The sequence below is a fragment of the Anabrus simplex genome, chromosome 9 (genome assembly GCF_040414725.1).
Source record: "Anabrus simplex isolate iqAnaSimp1 chromosome 9, ASM4041472v1, whole genome shotgun sequence".
NCBI classification, from domain to species: Eukaryota; Metazoa; Arthropoda; class Insecta; order Orthoptera; family Tettigoniidae; genus Anabrus; species Anabrus simplex.
The window spans coordinates 157,241,251-157,263,634 of NC_090273.1; the positions used below are offsets into that span (position 1 = coordinate 157,241,251).

Below are 22,384 nucleotides of genomic sequence, written 5' to 3' on the forward strand. Positions count from 1 at the left end.
TTATGTTGTGTTAAGGATTGGCGATACGTGCGAAATAAAGTCTTGCGAGTCAGAACCAGTTGGTGACACTCATTCACAGTCATTGTGGAATATCTGGAAAAGAGAAAGCTGATCTTCTGGCAAAAGCAGTGGCTGCATCTAATTTGGAAATTACTTATGACAAAACGTCACCTAGCTACGCTAAAAAATCATAAAGTAAGCATGTAATCGATCAATGGAACAACATTTGGACTTCTTCCACTAGAGGCCAAGTCACCAGAGAAATATTCTTTCCTGAGGTTTAAACCACCTGCAAAGTAACGTGTTGGTGCCAAGCTTTGAAATAACTCAATTTTTGACTGGTCATGGTAAATTTGGTTATTATTTTCATCGATTTATAATCAATCGTCCTGATGGTCACATGTGTGTCTGTGGATCCTCACAAAAAGTGGACCACCTACTGTTTGAGTGTGCTGCATTTGAAAGAGAAGGCATGGCTTGGACTTTCGTTTAAAATATTGCAACACTGCATTATCAAAACCCCTGTATCATTTGTTTAAGAAGCCGTGCTGTTACAAATATTTTATTAACTTCATCCACTTCATTTTCTGCTGATTAGATACATGAATCTATTACAGAACTATTTAAAATAGTTTTACTTGAGTCTTCCTTGTCAATACAACTTATATTGATAGAAAACTATTTATTTTACCATACATGTTTCAGAAAAATCATACATTCCCTTCATCAGTGATGTTAGTTCAAAGAATAAAACAATATAACACTATCTTTTTTAAAATATAATTTAAAGAAGTATTGTGTCCTAATTCACCATATCAATGAATAAAGAAACTAATGAAATATTATGAAAATGATCATTACACAAAATTTTGTTGAACTGAATGAGAATACCTATATAAATTTATGGTCTTCAAGTTTTTCTTCTTAGACAGTGCCAGAGGGACTGGTGAGGAAAGTTCAGATGCTGTATGAGAACTGTACCAGCTGTGTGCGATTGGGTGATGGACATTCATCCTGGTTTAAGAATGAAAGTTGAGTCCAGCAAAGCAGTGCACTATCCCCATTATTGTTTATCACCACAAAAGTAATTTTAATACAGAACAGTTATGAAGTTTTTAGCTTTAGATGTTTATCACCATCATAGATGACATAATAAAGAACATCAAGAAAACCTCTGGTGAACTAAATGCAATGGCCTTTGCTGATGATGTTATGATATGGGGAGATACTGAGGAACAAGTACAGTCGAGACTCAATGAATGGATGGTTAGGTTCCAGGAGTTCAATCTGAAGATAAGCGAACTCAAATCAGTAGTGATGGCAATAAACAGAGAGGGACGACCAGCGAACATCATGCTAGGAAACCATCTACTAGAAAGTGCGGAAAGCTTTACATATCTCGGCAGTGTAATATCTCGAGATACACTAGCCACAAAGCGGGTGGAAAATAGAGTGCAGAAGAGCTCTCACTTTTACCAGCAAGTACGAACACTCCTCTGGGATCCCAAAGTACCAACAAAATCAAAGCTGGTGTTGTTCAATCAGTACTTCATACCAATCTTAACCTATGGTATTGAAATCTGCACCCTGACTAAGAAAGACTCATCAAGGTTGCAGGCATCCAAGTTGAAGTTCCTTAGGTCCAGAATTCAAAAAAAGAAACTGGAAAAGTTAAGGGAGGATGTAGTTAGGAAGGAAGCTGGGATTGTTATATCATTGTTAGATCAGGTCAGCATGTCCAGACTGAGATGGTTTGGGCAGGTAATGAGAATGGAGCCAACAGGGACAGCATATGTTAACTTGAGAGACATGTGGCAGGGAAATGGATGGTAGGAAGGCCAAGAACCCACTGGATGGACATCATAAAGATGGACATTGCAGATCGGGGAAGGACATTGGAGGACGTCGTTAACAACAGAACGTAACTCAATAAGACAGAATGGAACAGGCTCGCCAACAGTACCCGGGAAACTGGAACTTTAAAATGATGATGATATAATTTTACCCATTTCTTGTTATGTGACACCTTTTTATCTTTTAGCTGATGATGTCCACGACACAAGGACAAAACATGTTGAATTTAATTAAATTGATATTTATATTGTAAGGTGGGAAGAGGAGTAGCAAGCAGACAGTTCAGTTAAGTTCTTTTCTAATCCTTACATTGAACTCCATGAATCCTTCTTCAAACACATGATATGGCCATGCTGAGGATGGGTTAACTCCTTCTGGATTCATCACCAGCATGAGAGCATTTTCCTTCTGGTGCTTGTTCCACGACATGGCCTTGGATGCTATCTCAAGTCCTTTGTTGTGTAGTTCCATCACCTGCACCACCTTCACCCCGACAATGTGTAGTTTTCTACCACCAGAGAGTTACAGTTAGGAGATTACAGTTTCAATTCTAATAAATATAACAACATACAGGGGAGATCATAGCCAACAGATCTGGTTGCTCTGTTTATGGAAAGTTGAAGATGGAGGAAAATTATTATATACTTTTCTTTCGAGTCGAAAGTATTGTGATATGAGTTGAATGTTGCTCAATTTTATTATCACACATAATAGATGTCAACATTTAAGTATATGGTATTATTTTAAATTCAAACTCAAATCCAATTTGGTTATTTTATGTACAATGAAGTGTAAGATATAAATATTACCTTACATTAATTGATTTCTATTTTTGTAGAAATACTTTTAAAGAAATGATTTTGGTCAAGAAATCATTATTGCAAGTTACGTGAGAAAAAATATTTTTTGTTACATTCTGTTAAAGGAATATTTAAAATATCTTCATTAGAATAGACCTATAAAGAATTCGCTATAAATATCCTATAAAAGCCACACTATGAAAGCATTACTCTAATTGAAAAAACAGTTGCACTTTTCAGATATCCTTTTCTTAAAAATGTTCAGTCCTAAGAATGAAAAAGAAATCTGTGTACACATTCTGGGAGTCTGACAGGATCAGACACGTGGAAGAGGAGATTCAGGGCTTAGTTGAGAGACTACCTTCAGAATGGAGATGAGTGAACAAAGTATATAAAAGGAAGTGTCAAATCTACAACTTTATCATCCCGTACTATCCAGATTAATTTAAATTAATATCTCTTGAAATCAGAAGCTCAATGATTGGTATCCCCTTCCAAAGGGGGTGGTAGAATAACACACATGGTAGGTCCTGCATGTCATAAAAGGCGACTAAAGCGGGCCCCAAAGGCTCTTAACTTGCGAGCGTTGCTTTGTGACCATATGGCCCTTAATTGAGTCCTAGCATTGCTTCCAATTATGCCAAGCAGCTAACTTTCATTTGTCCTATCCGACCTGTTCTTTTTTGACCCTGCTAGGGAGTCTTTCATTTCCACAACCTTCATGGCCCTTGTCTTTCTTTGGCCGATGCCTTCATTTTTGGACTGGTCAGGTACAGTGCTCCGTTATATACAAACTCTGTTCATGGGACCTCATTTACAAATATATACTTATTATTTTGTATTGTGAGCCTTATTTTTTGCATTTGTTAGTTGTTCTACATTTTAAGAGAATTTTCTTTGTTTTTGGAGAATTTGGGGAATTTTTCAGTCATATTTTGGAAATCTTTGTCTCTTGAGGTCATTTTGTCCCATTTTTCATGTTACCATATTATTTTAAGAAATTAAGTCTGAAGGCCTTAAGTAATAGTTGTACAAATATTGAAATAAAACATTTCAATATAATGTTGCCACTGATGCTTTCACGGCCCGTACTTATAGACATGATATAGGCTTTTGGGCTTGTGCCGTGTCAAGAAAATAAGGTGAAATTCTTTACGTTTCACAGAGAGCTGTGCTCTGTGTCATCAAGAAGAAAATCTCGACTGTCCACGAGAAAGGCTTCTTAAACAATGAACTTTTGAATTTAGGCGTTATAATAGAAGTGAAAATGGTATGTTGATTCATCACCAGATGGCTCCCCGGACGCTGTACAGCGCTAGCGTTCGAAGCGGAACCTGACGGAACCATCAGAATCAGTCTAAGAGGGTCACATAACATGTGTACATAACATATGACATAAACAGGTGTATGGCATTGACACAAACCTGCAATGAAACATCTGGAGATGGGAATTTCTCGTAGATTGTTTTGCTTATTTATAACTGAAAAGAGACAGATATTTGAGAAGTTCTATACCTGTAGATTATATCACAAATATATTTTTCGAGAAGATTCTGACTTGCAGCACGCAGATCACTATTTCCAGAGTGTTCTATCAGTACTAAATTTCCAGCAGTTCGTAGCTCCAGACTCAATTGCCAGCGTCGTCTCTAAATAAAAATTAAAAACATCAGTAGACATTTAGTATAGATGACAAGGAATATCAATTTCAAATAACATATTTTAAGTAGGAAATAGGCCTACTCAGTGTAGAAAAAGGGAGCAACAGACACAAGGACAAACATAAAAACAGATAAGGATAAATTCAGTCTCTGAACAGACCAGTGTTCAAAGTGAACCAATATTTATTTATTTATTTATTTATTTATTTATTTATTTATTTATTTATTTATATTTTGGTGACAAAAGCTCCCATGAGCTCATGATAGGGACTTTTGTTAAGGAGACACAATTATTCTTCTTCTTCTTAATCTGTTTTCCTTCCAGGGTCGGTTTTTCCCTCGGACTCAGCGAGGGATCCCACCTCTACCACCTCAAAGACAGTGTCCTGGAGCTTCAGACTCAGGGTCCGGGGATAAAACTGGGGAGAATGACCAGTACCCCACCCAGGCGGCCTCACCTGCTATGCTGAACAGGGGCCTTGTGGAGGGATGAGAAGATTGGATGGAACAGGCAAGGAAGAGGGAAGGAAGCGGCCATTGTCTTAAGTTAGGTACCATCCCGGCAATTGCCTGGAGGAGAAGTGGGAAACCACGAAAAACCACTTCCAGGATGGCTGAGGTGGGAATCGAATCCGCTTCTACTCAGTTGACCTCCCGAAGATGAATGGACCCCGTTCCAGCCCTCGTACCACTTTTCAAATTTCGTGGCAGAGCCGGGAATCGAATCCAGACCTCCGGGGGTGGCAGCTAATCACGCTAACCACTACAACACACAGGCAGATGACACAATTATTACTTTTCATAAAGTATAGCTTTGTCAGTAAAGTGAAAAGTACATTTTTGGATAACTTTAACATGTTAGCATCATAGTTTTTCAGAAGTATATTCAGATATTGCATGGCTATCAGATATTAAATATGGACAATATATTAATGTATTAATTAGAGTAAGTTATATTTAGGTTATATTAAGATATCTGTTACTGGTAGTAAGTGACTAGTGAAATACCACCTACAAGAATTTATTATTATGGTTGGATTTATTTGGGTCTGCATTGACTTCAAACTAATCTATCATCTAATCAAATCAAATCAAATCAAATCAAATCAAATCAAATCAAATAAAATAAAATAAAATAAAATCAAATCAAATCAAATCAAATCAAATCAAATCAAATCAAATCAAATCAAATCAAATCAAATCAAATCAAATCAAATCAAATCAAATCAAATCAAATCAAATCAAATCAAATCAAATCAAATCAAATCATCTAGTTCCACGTTGTCAGTACTTTACATTTTTTAATTTTTTATTACGCTAAGTTCATACATGTTTCGAGAATCTACTTGTTCTGCTCTTCAGCAGCTATTTAATCTACCAATCACTTCTAGGACTTGCTAAATCAATATCTTTTTTCCCTAAGAAATAAATTACAATTTTCATATCATATGAATAAATACTGTACCAAAGAAAAAAATGATTGTATGTCAATTTAACCCTTTCAGACCTGGTGTCCAATATATTGGACACTAACTTTTATCCTATTTTAAATGCAATGAACTGTCTCAGCTCCCTTTCAAACCTCGTGACCATTATTCTGGATGTTTGGCGAGCACAAGACATCGAATATCTCCGCTCTCTGTTGACAGAGTTATGAAGTAAACATCAAAACAAGCAAGATGGCAGACTCATTGCCAGGCCCATCAGGTAAGTCATATTTCTGTATTACGGTAATTAATTGTGCAATTTGCTTCAGGTGCCTTCAGGAATTTATGTGTGCCAAAGAGAGTAATGTAAGTAGTATCAGTTTTATAATATAACTGAATAAAAAGTTTACTTGAGCTGCCTAAGCGATGGAATTCAATGTCCAAGATTTTGGACATCAGGTCACAATGGTAATACTTCTTCTGAAGTACATGGCATGGATGTTGATGAGAGTTCACAACTTGTGAATATTTTGCAAGGTATTACAGGCTTAAATTACACAATAATTCTTCCAAAATGTTTAATAATTAGGGTTTTCTCTTCAGCATAAAACACGTGAGGTTGAAAAGTACAAATGTGATATTTTTGTTTTACTTCTGGGATGCAGAAAAAAAATCAGTGTTCTGAATGAAACTCATGCCAAGAAGTTCCTGGACATGCTCGAAGCTGGAGATCTGTCTAATGAGGATATTTCAGATGAAAAGGATAATTCTGAAGATATTCAAGCTGCTGTTGGCCATGGCATCATGATAGGACGTACAAAGCTTTCCGTCAAGGAAGACATGAAACCCAAATGGCATTCACAAGACTGTCAGATAATTGGATGTGAACGAGTTGTGACAGATCAGCTAATGGCAGAAGGTGGGGAAGAAGCTGTTGGTTTACTTGCACTGTCAGGGACTGGTGGGACAGCTGTAACAAACCACTTCTAGGATTATCCCACTGGAAAACAAGACTGAAATTCAATACAGGCGTCGTTCTTTCTCTTTTTGTTTCATTCGTTTCTAACATGATTTCAGCGATGTTCAAGGTTTTGAAGAGAATCCTATTGATTTCTTCATCGAGTATATCACAGATGATGATTTTGAAAATTTTGCAAAATACGCAAATATTTATGCGCTGCAGTCTGGTAAAACAAATTTCAACAGTACCAATGCTGTTAAGTTAAAAGTATTGATTGGCCTACACATAACTGTCAGAAATAAGCCATGGATCTGTATAAAGGGAGCTGCACAGTCCGTAGATCTGTATGTCATAGCCATCCAACAATACTTCACATCACACCCTGCACAATTGCTAGGTATATCGCAATACACATTTTATTGAAAGACATATTTATGAAAATTTGATTTTCCCAAAGAGAAATACTGCTACCTCTTTTATACAGGTGCACCTACTGAAAATTGGTTTAATTTCTAGGAAGAAATGTAATAATATAAAGTCAATCCAAATTATTTTGTTTCACGGGAGAGTTACTTTTGAAATTATTATTATTATTAATCGTATGGAATTTACAGAATGGACAAGTTTATACAAAAGAAAAACCTGCAAAGAATACATGGTAAGTAGGGAACAATTACACATGGATATCTAAATTGTTTATCCACTGCACTAGGGATTCTGAGACATCAGCAAAGTCTTTCCGGTCTCCACCATAAGCACGCAGAGGGCATTCGTCCATTATATGATTCATGGTCTGGACTAAAGCACCACAATCACACGCTGGATAGTGTCTGAAGCCCCACCTGTGAAGGGAGAATGCAGATCTTCCACAATTAGTGAGAAACCTGTTTAATGATGCCCACGTTCTTCTTGGCAAACTGAAACCAGCTGGGGCGTGGTTTGGATTAAAGAGGCTTAGCCACTCCGGAGCTGTACGAATCCATTGCTCTTTCCATTCCTCTGTTAAATTGAAACCAGCATCCATTAGATTCTTAGCTGTTTTCATTGGTGGCTTATGGGATTTCAGCCTTTGTCTCCAGAGATCTGCAACATCTCTGTGGATAGGTAGAGTTGCATTGGACATGATCTTATCATATTCTTGAACAAGGACTTTTGAAGTAGAAAGTTGGTATAAATTATTTTATGATTTATTTATACATATTGTTGTTATTGTTATTAGACATATTCTGCAATAAAAATATTCTTTTAAACCTGCATTTTAGTCACCTAAGATTCATGGTCTCACAACCTCCCAAACCCAGAGTCGAATATATTGGACAAGAAAATATTTTTTGAAGCAATGGCAACAAAAATGTTTTTTGTTCTTTATATGGCTTAAAAGGGGTCTGGTAAGCAGCAAAAATATTTTTTTCGACGCCGGAAGATGATTCGGGACTGAAATGAAACACGAAGATCTTTGTGTATCAAACTTTAAATCTGAATAACATAAATTTGTTGAGTTAAGTTCTTCTTCCTGATACGTTTCTGCTTATGCACGTCATTGACATAACCTCTTCCGATCTTCTCTTTTTTTCACAGTCTATCGTTCTTCACTGTCTCCCATTGTAGTCCTCTCCGATTTATGTCATCCTCCACCTTGTTTGTGGTCTTCCAATTGGTTTTCTTCCAGATTCTGTCCATTCCAGAGCTCTTCTTGGTAATCTTTCTTGTCCCATTCTTTTAACGTGGCCGAACAATTTCTGGCTATTTTTCTCCATACTTTCTTTTAGGGGGTTGATTTGTAGCGTGTTTTGCATTGTTTCATTTCTTACCTTCTTACCTTATCCCTCCTCGTTTTACCCAAGATTCCTTGCAGAAAGCACATCTCTGCCGCTTGTAATATACTCAAATCCGTTTTTGTCCAAGTCCAACAGTCTGATCCATTGGTCAATATTGGCAAATAATATGATTTATATGTCATGATTTTTGCTTTGGTAGGTAACTTCCAATTTACAGTTTCTAATTACATCTGATACACAGTAATAAAATGTTGAGCCATTTCCCATCCTATCTGAAATTTCCTTTCTGGATTTTTCCTTTCCCTTTCCTTTCTAGGTATTTAAAAGCATCTAATTCTTTAAGAATTTTTCCATTACACCTAACATTCTTCATTTTCTGTTTCTCTACTGATTTTCATTACCTCACTTTTCATTAAAGTACTCCTTTACAAAAATTTTGTGAAACTAGTCTTGAACTAGAAACATATACTTTCAATTTAATTTAAATGAATGTGTTTCAAAAAAATGGTTTCACAGCTGCAAATCTTAAAATCACAGGAATAGAACCAATAGTGCCAATCCAACTGATGAGCCCATATGGTACGTCTGGGTGAAACTCTGCAAATGCACACGGCCTACCCACCCAAAAGCTGGTTTTATTCCCACAGTTTTAAATTAATGTGCCTGTCATTGTGAATTTTATAATTGCTGTTCCACCTGTTGAACATCTCCTCTGATGCATAGCTTAAAGGTTGTTTTGCTAACTTTGTGTGCTCTCTCTTATCTGCCACTAAATACAGAAAGCTTAATGTTGAGTGTGCTGCTTGTCTATTATGTCCAACTATACTTGACCTTGACCTTTGATTGTCAATACTGTAATCATGCCAATCAGTGGGTAAGAAAACTTAAAGTTTTAACCAGCAGCAACTGGAGAAATGCCATAATTCTGAGAGCAAATATAGTTCCAGTTCCTGCATTTCCTGACAGGCCCCGAGACAGAAAGCACTGTCGGCATTGCCACAGTGAGACTGAAACACTTGGACATGTCTTGGGTTCCTGATATTTAATGACACAGTATGGAATTCACGACATCATCGTATAAGATCTATGATTGCTAAAGCCCTAAGAGAAAAGCATTTTACAGTCTATGAGGAGGTACATGGATTATCTCAGGCTGAGTCAAACTGGCGGATTGACATGATAGCTACACCACCGGACTCAACTAAAGGGTTCATAATGGACCCCACAATTAGAACCAAGGAATCATGTAATCAACCAAATGATCGGCACGAGGAGAAATGTGATATATATATGAACCTACAATTCCATATTACGCTGAGAAATATCATCTGGAATCCACAGAAGTTTTAGGATTGATGACAGGAGTAAGAGGCAGCATTACTCACACGTCTCACAACTTTTGTAAGAAATTTAATTTGCATAACCAATTTATTAAGGACTCTTAGTTATATCTTTGTCCTATAAGGAGTTCCCCATGGATTTCAGAATTATCAAAATCTCTTTATTTGCAAATGAGGTCTCTACCTCGGTGGCAAATGGTACACTAAAATACATTATTGTCAAGCACTAAATATTAAATTAACAAGAGAAGAAAATTTTCCTATAATACAATATTATACAATTTACGCTAACACTGTTTTCTATTAAACACACAGCTCATCCTTAATAAATTTATATTGTTTACAAAATTCTACTTATAATATCTCCTGTACTACTTACAAATATAGTCAACTGATATACAGTATGTGGAATTACTTCAAATGATACTATACAACTGGTATAAGATTAATATTTACATTGCATTTACTCTTTTTTTTACCCTTCTGGAACCTAAATAGCATAACGACCTGCTGCATCTTAACCAGAGCCCCCTTTTGCCACTACTTTTCAGAGTTCCTGAAGGGCCTTCACAGCTACCGTAGCGGTCCCAGGGCCCTCGAAGTCCCCACTGTACTTCACCCCTACAGGCAGTCCCCTACTTTGGCTGTCCAAACTCCATGGACCAGGGGATGGAATTAATTTTTTTAACACACATTTTTTATTTACAATAGCCTGCACTGGTCGAATGCCCTCTAACATTTCATTTATTTTCCCTGTTGCTGTTTATTCTCTTCTTGAATACCTGTACAGATTTTGGAAAAGGATCAAACACTACCCCTGGTAAACTGTTCCACTCCTTCACCCCCTTCCCAATGAATGAAAGTGTACCCCAGTCGCTTCTGCTAAAATTCCTTCTAATTTTATACATGTGGTCAGTTTTGCCTATATAATTATTTTCTAACTGAAGCCTCTCACGGATTTCTCCCCATTCTTCTTCTCCTGCATAGGCTCTATATAATTCTATAAGTCTAGTTTTCTCCCTTCTCTTACTTAAAGTTCCCCACCCAAGTTCCTCTATTGACTGATACAATTTTTATTAAGGAAGAAGGGGGCTATGGTATACCAATCATTTATCTTGTAGTTGTCAATTAACATTTTATGTAAGCTTTGTCTTTTTAAGAGCCTTCAAATGGGGGAAGCAGAAATCAATGCGTTTTTCTCTCCATATACCACCTACTGTACAGTCTTCTTCTGGCATATCTGCTATCAACACCTTCTCCAAATAGCTGTTGCTTAATTCAGACATTTTTGATCAAGCAACATGCTAACAGGATGTCCATAGCAGCATTTGCTTTGAAGGTCAACTGACGAGTCCAAATTAGCACACTGGGGCGAAACGCTGGTAACAGGAATGAGGTAGCCTGAAAATTTATAATGGCCAATAACGGACCCATTATGTTGTGTAACGAGTTATTGTAGACCAGCGATATTGATATCGTGATCATCTGAGTTTTTCTTTTGCAAGTTGCTTTACGTCGCACCGACACAGATAGGTCTTATGGCGACGATGGGATAGGAAAGGCCTAGGAATGGGAAGGAAGCAGTCGTAGCCTTTATTAAGGTACAGCCCTCGCATTTGCATGGTGTGAAAATCGGAAACCACGGAAAACCATCTTCAGGGCTGCCGACAGTGGGGTTCGAACCCACTTTCTCCCAAATACTGGACACTAGCCGCACTTAAGCGACTGCAGCTATCGAGCTTGGTGATCTTCTGAGTATTTTGTTTGAGTTCAGTTCAGTTGATGTTATGCAGTGGGTTGTAATAGTTCAATTATTTTGATATCACCCAATGGAATAATCGTAAATTTTTGTGTACATATTTGTATGTGTTATATTATTTTTGTGTTCAGTAAATGTATATATATCCATAGTCATCAATAGTATTGATTTTTAATTATGACATCATTTCACCTGGATCAAAGGAGAGTGAAAGAAGAAGTAATGGAAAGAAGTGTATGAATAAGCATGAAAGACATGGGAAGAGCAAAGGAGATACAAGGACAAATAGTTCCTTGTTCAAATGACTGTATGCTAGTGTCCTCATACAGTAGGTGTGATGTAATGTACCTGGATATCATCAGAGTGTTTCCTCTTCCAGTTCTCCATCTGTTCCTTCCACTGCGACACCTTCACATTCAGATGCTGTACTTTCATCGCCAACTCCTTTTGCTCTACTGCCTTCGCCTTACCACTCAGATTGCTAAGCTGTCAATATAAAACAGTGATTATTAAAGGAATTCAAACAAAATTCTTCACCCAATTGCACATATGTTTCCTTATTTCATTAGTGGAAGCTCATTATGTACCAATCCTGATAGGCTGCAGAAATAAGGTTTCTCAGAAACATAATGGGGAAAATCAGGAAATGCAGATACCGCTCCTACTGCGCTCTCATGCAGAATGATGCATAAAATGCTGTGGTTTTCCTCTCGGTGCTGCTCGCAGACTGTTTTGCGGAAACGAACATTAGTAGTCCGCATTAACAGTCTGCATTGCGAGAATGGTATGCCATATGATAACACCATCTAATTCGTTCACTTGCAGGGGCTGTGAAGTCCCCCCATACTCTCCAGATTTAAGTCCCTGTGACTCCAACCCAATCCCTAAGGGAAGGAACCACTGCGTGGAACTTACTCTGGAATATTTGAAGATGTTCTGTAGACAATCAATTGCTCAATTGCATACTGACGGTATCTAAAGCCTTCTTCACCACTGGAAACATATTGCACACAATGCCAATTGCTTCATCAAAGGCCTGTAAACCTAGAAGTTGGTTGATTGGTGATTATTATTTTAAGAAGTACAACTGGGAAACCATCCTCTATTAACACTATAATAATAATGGCGTGTGGCCTCCGAAGAGGCCTGGTGCAAGTCTTTCGAGCTGATGACCTGCGTGTCGATGAGGATGGGGCCCTACCTATGATGAATTCTAATGATGAAGACGGCACACCTACCCAGTCCCCGAGCCATTGGAATTAACCAATTAAGGTTAACATCCCCGACTCAGCCGGGAATCGAACCCAGGACCCACTGGGCCAAAGGCCAGCATGCTACCCACTTAGCCATGAGTGGCAAAAACTGGGTGACAAGTAGCTAGGGCTCGGTACAGGAGGTAGGGTCCTATCTACAAGAAAACTTTGACATTGACTGAACATGAGTTTATTCATATAAGACATAAAATTGCACATCACCTCCAGGTAGATATAAGTTGTCTTCCACATAGTCCTATAATATGGCTTGGATTCTCCCGTTCACCAAGCCGAGCAGGTTGGAACACGTTCCAGAAGATTCCAGGGACTCCGTACAGAAGCGGCTGGACTCAGGGGCGTATTCTCCTTGAATGCAAGGCATTCATTACATGCGTTATGATAACACAAAGAACTGTCTGATGTACGATTTTAGGTTGTTTCAAGTCGAATATTAACGACTTCATCTCTCAGAAGTTCAAAAGGTCCGCGCAACTGTACTGGTTCCGTTGCTTGACTGCGTGTGGTGCTGGTGTAGTCTCGCCGTCTACACCACTCTAGGAAGAAAGAGACAGCGAATGGACGAGTTCAGGAAGAAAGGCATTTAATCTTAAAATTGCATTCGGTGGCAGACGTAGTTCTGAAACCCTCCGAACGATGTCGCTGCAATTGAAACTTGGTCAGAATTTGTCACCCTATATCCGTGCTACCCTCTGCCATCTGTTAGCAACTTGGAGAAAGTCGGCATCTTTACAGCGAACGGGACCCACAGATTACCCCCCAGCGAGAACCGAACGTGACGAAACTGACCAATGCCACTGGGATGACTTACCTCCAGTGCTTGAGTTGTGGCTAACTAGTGAGTTAATTCATTGTATTTTCGGTGTTTTATTATATCTTGTGCAGATGTGGTATTAACGATGGATGGGTCTAAAACGGATATAATTGTATATCAGTTTGAAAAGCCATTTACTGGCCGTTCGTTTGATGAAAAGATTCAAATAGTTAAAGCCGGGAGACCTCAACCTTCCCTCGTAAATTTCTTCCTCTTCTTCTTCTTAATCTGCTTACCCTCCAGGGTTGGCTTTTCCCTCGGACTCAGTGAGGGATCCCTCCTCTACCTCCTCAAGGGCAGTGTACTGGAGCTTCAGACTCTGGGTCTGGGGATACAACTGGGGAGGATGACCAGTACCTCGCCTCACCTGCTATGCTGAACAGGGGCCTTGCGGGGGATGGGAAGATTGGAAGGGATAGACAAGCAAGAGGGAAGGAAGTGGCCGTGGCCTGAAGTTAGGTACTGCACCCGCCCACCTCCTGAGTCCCAGACTAGCATTTATCTCAGGGGTGATCAGTTCGAAAACGAATTTAAAAAAATTTTTATCAAAAAAAATATATATATCGGCGCATCAAATGAACACAGGGATGAACGGGGCATGAAAATTTAAGGTTACGGGGAACGACTCATTCATGGATACAAAATTCTGACTCCACAATAGGACTGGGAAGTGACAACTTAAATTCCATGGGCATACCGGACTAACTACAATGAAAAGATATGGAAGCTGTTTCCTATTGAAATTGCAATAAGGAGCAATTTATTCACTTATTTTGCATACTACACATGATGACAAATTTACATTGGGACACTTTCATCCTGAAAAATAAATGACATAATATTTGGATTTTACCTCATTACTCTGGTAGTGTAAAACACCTGGTGAATTCGTCCCAATTGGGTACTGGGGATCGAATTCACATCCGTATGATTGGACGTTTCACCGCTGGAGATCTTCTTTCGGCGACGAAGGCACGACAGTAACTTTTTACTGTCGTCTCCTCGTTCCGTTTGGACATGAGACACTTCCGGTATGTACATTCTGGTGAGCCGGACACCCACCGTAGAAAATGTTATCGCCTCGAAAAAACGGGAATTTATAATACGGACAAACTCTAGCCTATTATTTCCAGATTCACAAACACACCAGGTAGAGTTCATTAACTCAAAGGCTATTTTAATATTTACACTTGTCAATACGACAAGACGTACGGAAAGGTTCATTACTCTGCTCTGACCCCGCAAACATGTGCCGTCCGTGGGTTATTTACGTATCTACCGCTATCTCCCCGTGAAAACCCAACATCTGGTTCAGAGCAGTTCGACACAGGATGACTGTCCCTAGCATATCCTCCTATTATTATTAGATAATCTCATTACCATTCTTTATCTGATCATTAGCATATACTTTGACTACCATCAATTAATTTTATTATTATCATTAATTTCAATTATAATCCGGCATTTGATTATTATCATTTGTCATCCGGGATGATTATATGCCAACCCTTGCCGGCGTTTCAAACGAGGGTCGTTCTTACTCCTAATTTATCCGCACAATATAATGATCAGCTTCCTCATAAATATTTTTATTATTATTATTATTATTATTATTATTATTATTATTATTATTATTATTATTATTATTAACATCATTATTAATAGTGGAAATCGTGATTATCGTAACCCGTAATCATCCTCGCTATAATACTTCAACTTCTCGCTCTTATTAATTTCATCAAAAAAAAAGTACTTTCATTGGTTATTCTTCTTCTCCTTCTTCAAATATTTTATTTATTATTATTATTAGTTAAAAATCTCAAATCTTTCATTTCATCTCCCAACATCATTATTATGTCCAAAATAAAAAAAATTTATTCTTAAAAAAAAATAGCTTAGTTTTTATTATTATTATTATTATTATTTAAAAAAAACTTAAATTCGCCTGTTACACGGTAGTTCACTCTTAATATGTTTAACGCATAACCCCTTTTACAATTTCGATTTATCTTGGCACTAAGCACTCGATTTAAGACAAGATTCACTTGGAGTATGATCATTGTTATTATTATTATTAAAATTGGAAAGATGATATTTTAATATCCACTCTTTAGAATTTAGTCACATATGTTAAATCCCGTTATGAACCACTAAGATCTGCTTTATATTGGTCGGGACCACACGGTATTCGGGACCGTACCTTCAACTTCGTACTGCCGTTAATTTTATATGGGGACACCTGTCCTCCCAAGACACCTCTCACAACCTATGGCACATCGCGGCTGGGCAAATACCTCCAATGCCGGCGATTGCTAAACTATTCCTTCAAATTTGAAGTCCATTTCCTTTCATCGGAACTCTTCAAACATTTAATTCATAAAATAATCCTCGGTGCGTGGATTCTACCACTAAGAACACCGGCATATGCATTTATATCATCTTAGGCCTTGAGATTCATCTATTTCATCATTACAAACAATACGGCTCAACTTATTTCACGCCGGATATTCGTCCCTCATGACTTCCAACTCTAAATATGGGCTCAAATCATTCTGGGCTTTTAACATATCGTGACCATTCTAATTCACGTGCCTATATCGCTTTTAAACAAAATTTTAATGGTTAAATTAAAGTCCAAAAACGTAAAATCAAAAATTTACGTAAAATCAAACTGACTACGCGAATGAAAGTCTTTAACGCTACATGTCATCTCCACATTGATTATTATATCTGCACTGGCTAACTCGCGAAGCACCGTCATTATTATTATTATACTTTAACTTGCACACGCCCAAATATTATTATTATTTTACTTTCCTTTGTCGACTCACAACATGATTATTATTAGTATTTTAATGACCTTCCGTACGCAACACAAATCTTCCATACTCTGGCTCTTTCATAATCTGGCTGTCTAATAAAATTTTTCCTAATTAAAATACAAATGATCACCGCAGTGAATGAAATTCAAATAAATGGGTTAGCACAAAGAAAAAAAGAATTTAACACTTGAAATGAACTTAATTCAAAGTATTACAAACAGCATGCATTAATTGAAAGAAATATATCCCATATTTACATTATATACAACAAACAAATACTCAAATTAATTAATCTAACCCATTATTACGTTAATATAAATTAGTTCGTCCGTCTAACAAAAAAATAAAATCATGGACTCGGGAAGCGGACCATGTTAAGTAACCATAATTAATTTACACTGAACCCCGTTTAGTCGCGATAACATCCCCTAAATATCAAAATTGTGTACTCATTCCTATGTAGAATTCCATTGTCTCGTAGCGGAGGAGATATAGGCTTTACGGCCCCATAGTGATTTACTCGTTCATCATGTCGCACAATACAAATTTTACACAATAAAACACTTCTGGGTGACTACCCATGATTAATACCTTATTACACTATTTTACACAAAAATATTAATAACAAAAAAAACACTTATAGGTGCTCCTAGACCCATGACACTCGCACAATATACTCTTCATATACGCCCGAAACACACGTCGTGACACATTACGGCGAAATGTCGTTCATTTGAACCGGCGCGTATCGCGTCTTCAATCGGCACTTCCTGGTTTATTTTCAAGCCGTCTTGATCATCGCCTAGCTCCTATAATTCCCTGCTCGGATAGTTATTCACCGTCTATCTTGAGGTGTTTACTTCAGGCTCCGCACACTGCCTTCCAAAGGTACTATCGGCGTTCCGTTAGTTAGTTATTATTTAAACACATGACATTCATTAATTTCAACATACAATTGTACTGATTATACACACTCGGTACTATGGATAATTTCACTGTTCGTATTCATTCTCCTAATAATTCACGTACTTTCAGCTCTAACTGACTTCAAATACGTCCCGAGGTACTGACTTACAGAGTCAACGTGTCAGAGTCTCAACTACTTCATTACGACTGACACGACTGGTGACCGATAACGACTGGTGACTGGTAAGAACTGAGTGATGTGAGGTCCGCTCGGTCACAACTGGTGACTTCAAACGACTGAGTACTGGTAGGAACTGCTGTGATGTGAGGTCTGCTACTGGACTTTTATGGACGATATGATTTCCCGCCGGGGTCATCCGCGGTCACTTCCTGGAGAGGGGGTTGGTTTCCTAAATTGGCATATGCAGGTGGATTTGGATCTCTTGCTTTATCCTACTTAATACACTGGCGATACACATTCATGTGTCGTATTCTGAACTCATATCGTTCGGTGATCATGGAAATATCACTTAATTTCTGTCCTCCACCTTTCGCGCGCTAACTCGGCGTCCCTGATGGCGTGCTCATCTCGACCAATGGCGAGATAGCGTGGGTCATTTCCACGAATTCATTACTTTAATTTATTACGATTACCATTATTCAACATGGGAACGATATCACAAAAATCCCCTCTATTCAATTGTGTGGTTGGAATAATTTAATTATTGTTATCGGAGAAGCTAACTGGAGTTCACTCTGAGTTTTTCTTATGTTGGTTTATCTGCGGGCCTGTGATATATTTTCTCATTGGTCAACACCGTTTCGGTTAGTTTGAAATCTCTCCCTTGAAACGTAACCACACCAAACGCCTCGGGCGTGGAAAAACTGCCACGTCACATTCTCGGTATTGGTGATGCATCTGCTCGGCCTTGGTCCGAAATATATACTCTTCTACTTCCTGGTAGTCATTATTCTGTTGTTGTGAGCTCTAGATTTAATCCTCTTATCTTCTGACCAGGAAACCTTTTCCCCCTAATGACAAGCTTATTGTGGCGCCGGACAGTCGCGATCACGGCTGGCTTATGTCGAAAATTTTCCCGTCCACACAAAACCGCCACTGTATTCATTTAATATCTGTATTTCTCATATCAAAATCAAATCATGAAACTAGGGCCTATCTCATCAGGGTACATTTTCCCGTTGCTCGGTAAAAAAAATCTTGTGATAATCATGAGATTTTTTTATATATCCGCATCATACTTTCATCATGATTTGATTACTGCTTTCGTTCCTTTTTGATGGTGACTGATCTCGTCCCGCAGATTCTGGTTATTGAGTCTCAATTCTTCATTCTCTCGTTGAATCAGGTGGATCCTGTTAACAAATTCTTGGACATCACTGTCGATCTCTCCGCATTCTGGGCATGGTCTTGCTTCTATTTGCCTATGGATCAGTTGGACTTCTTCTTCTCTTCCATCTTCTTCTTCATCATCCTCTCCTTCGTCCTCATCTTCTTCTTGGTCATCCTCTGCTTTATTGAAACTCTGTCGTTTTCCTCCTAGCACCAAGTTGTCGTTCGTCCTCGAATCTATGGGCGTTTGGATTTAGCTGGCTGCTATATTGAGAATGTGACAACGGCGCGTTCCTTTCCCCGTTGCGACCACCATTAGCCTCCTTCTTCCATTTGTCTTCTAAATATTGCTTGGTCTCCTGATGTAGCTCCTCCATAGTTTGTATCGTCGCCTCTATGTATGGTTTCCCATCGTCTCGGTCCCAAACACTACATGGCTTGTCATCCTTTCGGTCATGATTTTGGATTGCCTCCTTCCATTTCCTCTTCTTCAGCTCATCGAGGTACTGCTGGGTTTCTGGGTGTCGATCATCCCCATTTCTACGGTATTCCTCCGTGTAAGGCCTTCGGTTATTCTGATTTCTTCGATGGTACGGCTGAGTTTCGCTCCTTCCATTCCGATGTCCACGGTATCCCCTTTCGTCATGGAATTTAACATGATTCATTTGCCGGTTGCTTTCCGCAAATCCTCCTCCATGATTCCATTGTCGAGTTCTCCATCCTGGATCATACATCCTCTTGGGTTCTGGATCGGTACTCGTTCCTTGACTTCTAGTACAGATGGTTCTAGTTTCCGTCTGCCTCTCGACGTTATTTATCTGTTGCTCTCTAGGCCTGGGTTGCCTCTGGTTAGAGTGATACGTGGTCTGATCTAATTGACGTAACAAAGCTTCCGCTTGCACTGCAGTCTGAATATTCGACGCAATCATCATCCGTTGGACCTCAAATGGTAACTGCTTCCCGATAGCGCTAATGAGTTCTGTCTCACTGACCGGATTATCTAATTCCCGCATCTTATGAAATTGGGATACGAAATACTCTGAATATTTAGTTGGGGACGATGTTGAATAACGTCTAGAATACAACTCCAACCTAAGATCTTGCTGTTCTTGGATACTCCAGAATTTTTGCAAAAACGCCTGTCGGAATCCTATGAAATCCTCGAATGTGTATAAGAAGGCCCTGAACCACATTGCAGGTGCTCCGTCCAAAAACTTATCTACAGTTCGTAATTGCCGCTCCGCCGAAATTTTATTTTCACTAATATAGTTAGTGATCTCGCGGATGAAGCCTTTAGGGGTTATATGTCCTCGAGCGTCGTATCTAGGTGGTTTGTCGTCTGACATTTTGATGACGTGGACCACAGATGTCGGAAGGGCATTTGATGATGATGACGATCCGTCTCCTACTTCAAACTTAAGTCCGGTCGTATCGGCTTGTGACATGCCTTCCTTTTTATGAAATCCCTGATTGTCTGGGGTCTCGAACTCTCGGTACTGGAGATGGAAGTCCTGAAGTGGTCCTGGCTGTTCTAACCTGGCCTTGACCTGTTCCAGATCCTTTCTAATTTCTTCCAGCCTTTCGGTATTACTGTCTGACATTTGCTTGGCCACTGAATTCTGCCCCGTGTGTACATTAAATTGTTCCACTATTCTGACCTCTGTGTCAGCGATCGTCTGGCTTTGTTCCGCTAACCCATCAGTCTTTCTGAACAGTACTATATTTGCCTCCTCACACTGTGTGAGTCTACGGCTACGATCTTCCGAATTCGTCTTTATATCCTGAATTTCATTTCTGAGACCGGCTACTAGTACTAGGGTACGAACAGTTTCACCTCGTAACTCATCGATTCCCTTTTCGTGCCTGTCCAAAGTACTTGCAGTATATGCACCTTTACTTTCCACGTGGCTTCGGATGATATCGTTTTCCTTGCGACATTCACCCCTCACCTCTTCGATGTGCGCCTTTAAATCTTCGCGGTCGACCAACCTCTGAGCTGAAATCTCCTGAATACTGGCCTTTAATTTCTCCTTAATTTCATTACGTTCTAGTAACGCCTCATCCCTGAATCGGTCAACCTTTTCATTGACACTAATAATACAAGAGTCGATATGCCCTTTCAATTCGTCTTTAGCGAAATGACACGCCTCCTGGACTTGGGTCATTCGGTCCCGTAATTCCTGTCCTAGTGATATACTGGCGGCATGAACCTCAGCTATTTGTTCTGTGAGTTTTATTTTATTAAATTCACACGCGGCCTGTACCATATCGACTTTATTTTCCAAAGAAACACTAGCGGCCTGCACCTTGTCCACTTTCATTTCTAACGAACTATTAGCGGCATGTATTTGTTCCGTCAGTTCCTGTCTAGTAGAAACACTAGCGGCCTGAACTATAGATGTCAGTTCCTTTTTAGTAGAAACACTAGCGGCCTGCATCTGTTCCGTGAGTTCTTGTTTATTTAGAACCATAACTCGCATTAAGTCTTCCAAAGTGAGAGCTTTCACCTCTCCCTGTCCTTCTAACTGTTCACCTTGGGGATGCTCCCCACCTTCGTCTGACATTATATCAAATGAGAAAAGAGGGCCGATCAGCCTCTCATCCTATCGCACACGATTACGACAATTTTGGGTCTAGGCCCTATCATACGGTTATATCCTCGTTAATATTTTCTAGAATTTTTAAATTTCCAAATTCAAAACCAAACAATATTTTTCGCTTTCACATAGCGAATAATTTATATAACGTAATTCAAATTTTCATATTAATTGCCATCACGTGCTCATTATGAGTGAAATTCATATCATTAGTCACTCCCGAATATGACAACAACAACAACAATCGATAATACCATGACGAAAACCTTGAAGTCACCTGTCTTGAAATAATTTAAATTTAACTTACACAGTTCCATTATCTTTTTATTAATACTTGAATCTGGTTCTCAGTCACATTTTTACCAAATACAGTATTCCTAATAAATTTTGCCTATATAAAATTCCTGCCCATGGATAGTTACATTTATGTGGAGTCTCACTAAATCACAATAACTTTTAATTTCATAGAATAGGGAATTATTAATTTAATGAGCCTTTATAGCAATAAACTACTATTGTATAATTATCAAGTCTAGCCCCGTTCGAAACTAACCTTACTTTAACATGAAATACTACTTGACATATCTAAAACCACTATTCAACTTAACCGTGATGCGGTCAAAATTTTATTAAATATCCCGATTGGGTTTACATTTAAGTTAAACAACTGGGCCTCTCTATAATGCAATCGGGCACTGAGCTGCTCGCTAATGATATCGTCGCTAATACAACAAAAAGTTCAGATTTTTTTTTTTTTTTGCGTAAAAAATTATAAAGTCACCCGTTGCTCAAACATGATGCAATAGGCCCTTTTACGTTGGGCGCCATTATGCACCCGCCCACCTCCTGAGTCCCAGACTAGCATTTATCTCAGGGGTGATCAGTTCGAAAACGAATTTAAAAAAAATTTTATCAAAAAAAATATATATATATCGGCGCATCAAATGAACACAGGGATGAACGGGGCATGAAAATTTAAGGTTACGGGGAACGACTCATTCATGGATACAAAATTCTGACTCCACAATAGGACTGGGAAGTGA

General features: G+C 38.7%; 1 protein-coding gene across 1 annotated transcript in view; it reads right to left on the reverse strand.

Moving 5' to 3' along the window:
* Positions 1-2,136: 2,136 nt before the first annotated feature.
* Positions 2,137-22,384, reverse strand: part of LOC136880918 (leucine-rich repeat-containing protein 9) — a 130,196-nt gene continuing 109,948 nt past the window's right edge. Inside the window, exons 6-8 of the mRNA XM_067153446.2 lie at positions 11,929-12,066; positions 4,170-4,303; positions 2,137-2,362 (exon numbers count right to left, since the gene is read on the reverse strand). Of these exons, the coding sequence (XP_067009547.2) occupies positions 2,137-2,362; positions 4,170-4,303; positions 11,929-12,066 (498 nt within the window). The remainder of the gene's footprint in view (positions 2,363-4,169; positions 4,304-11,928; positions 12,067-22,384) is intronic.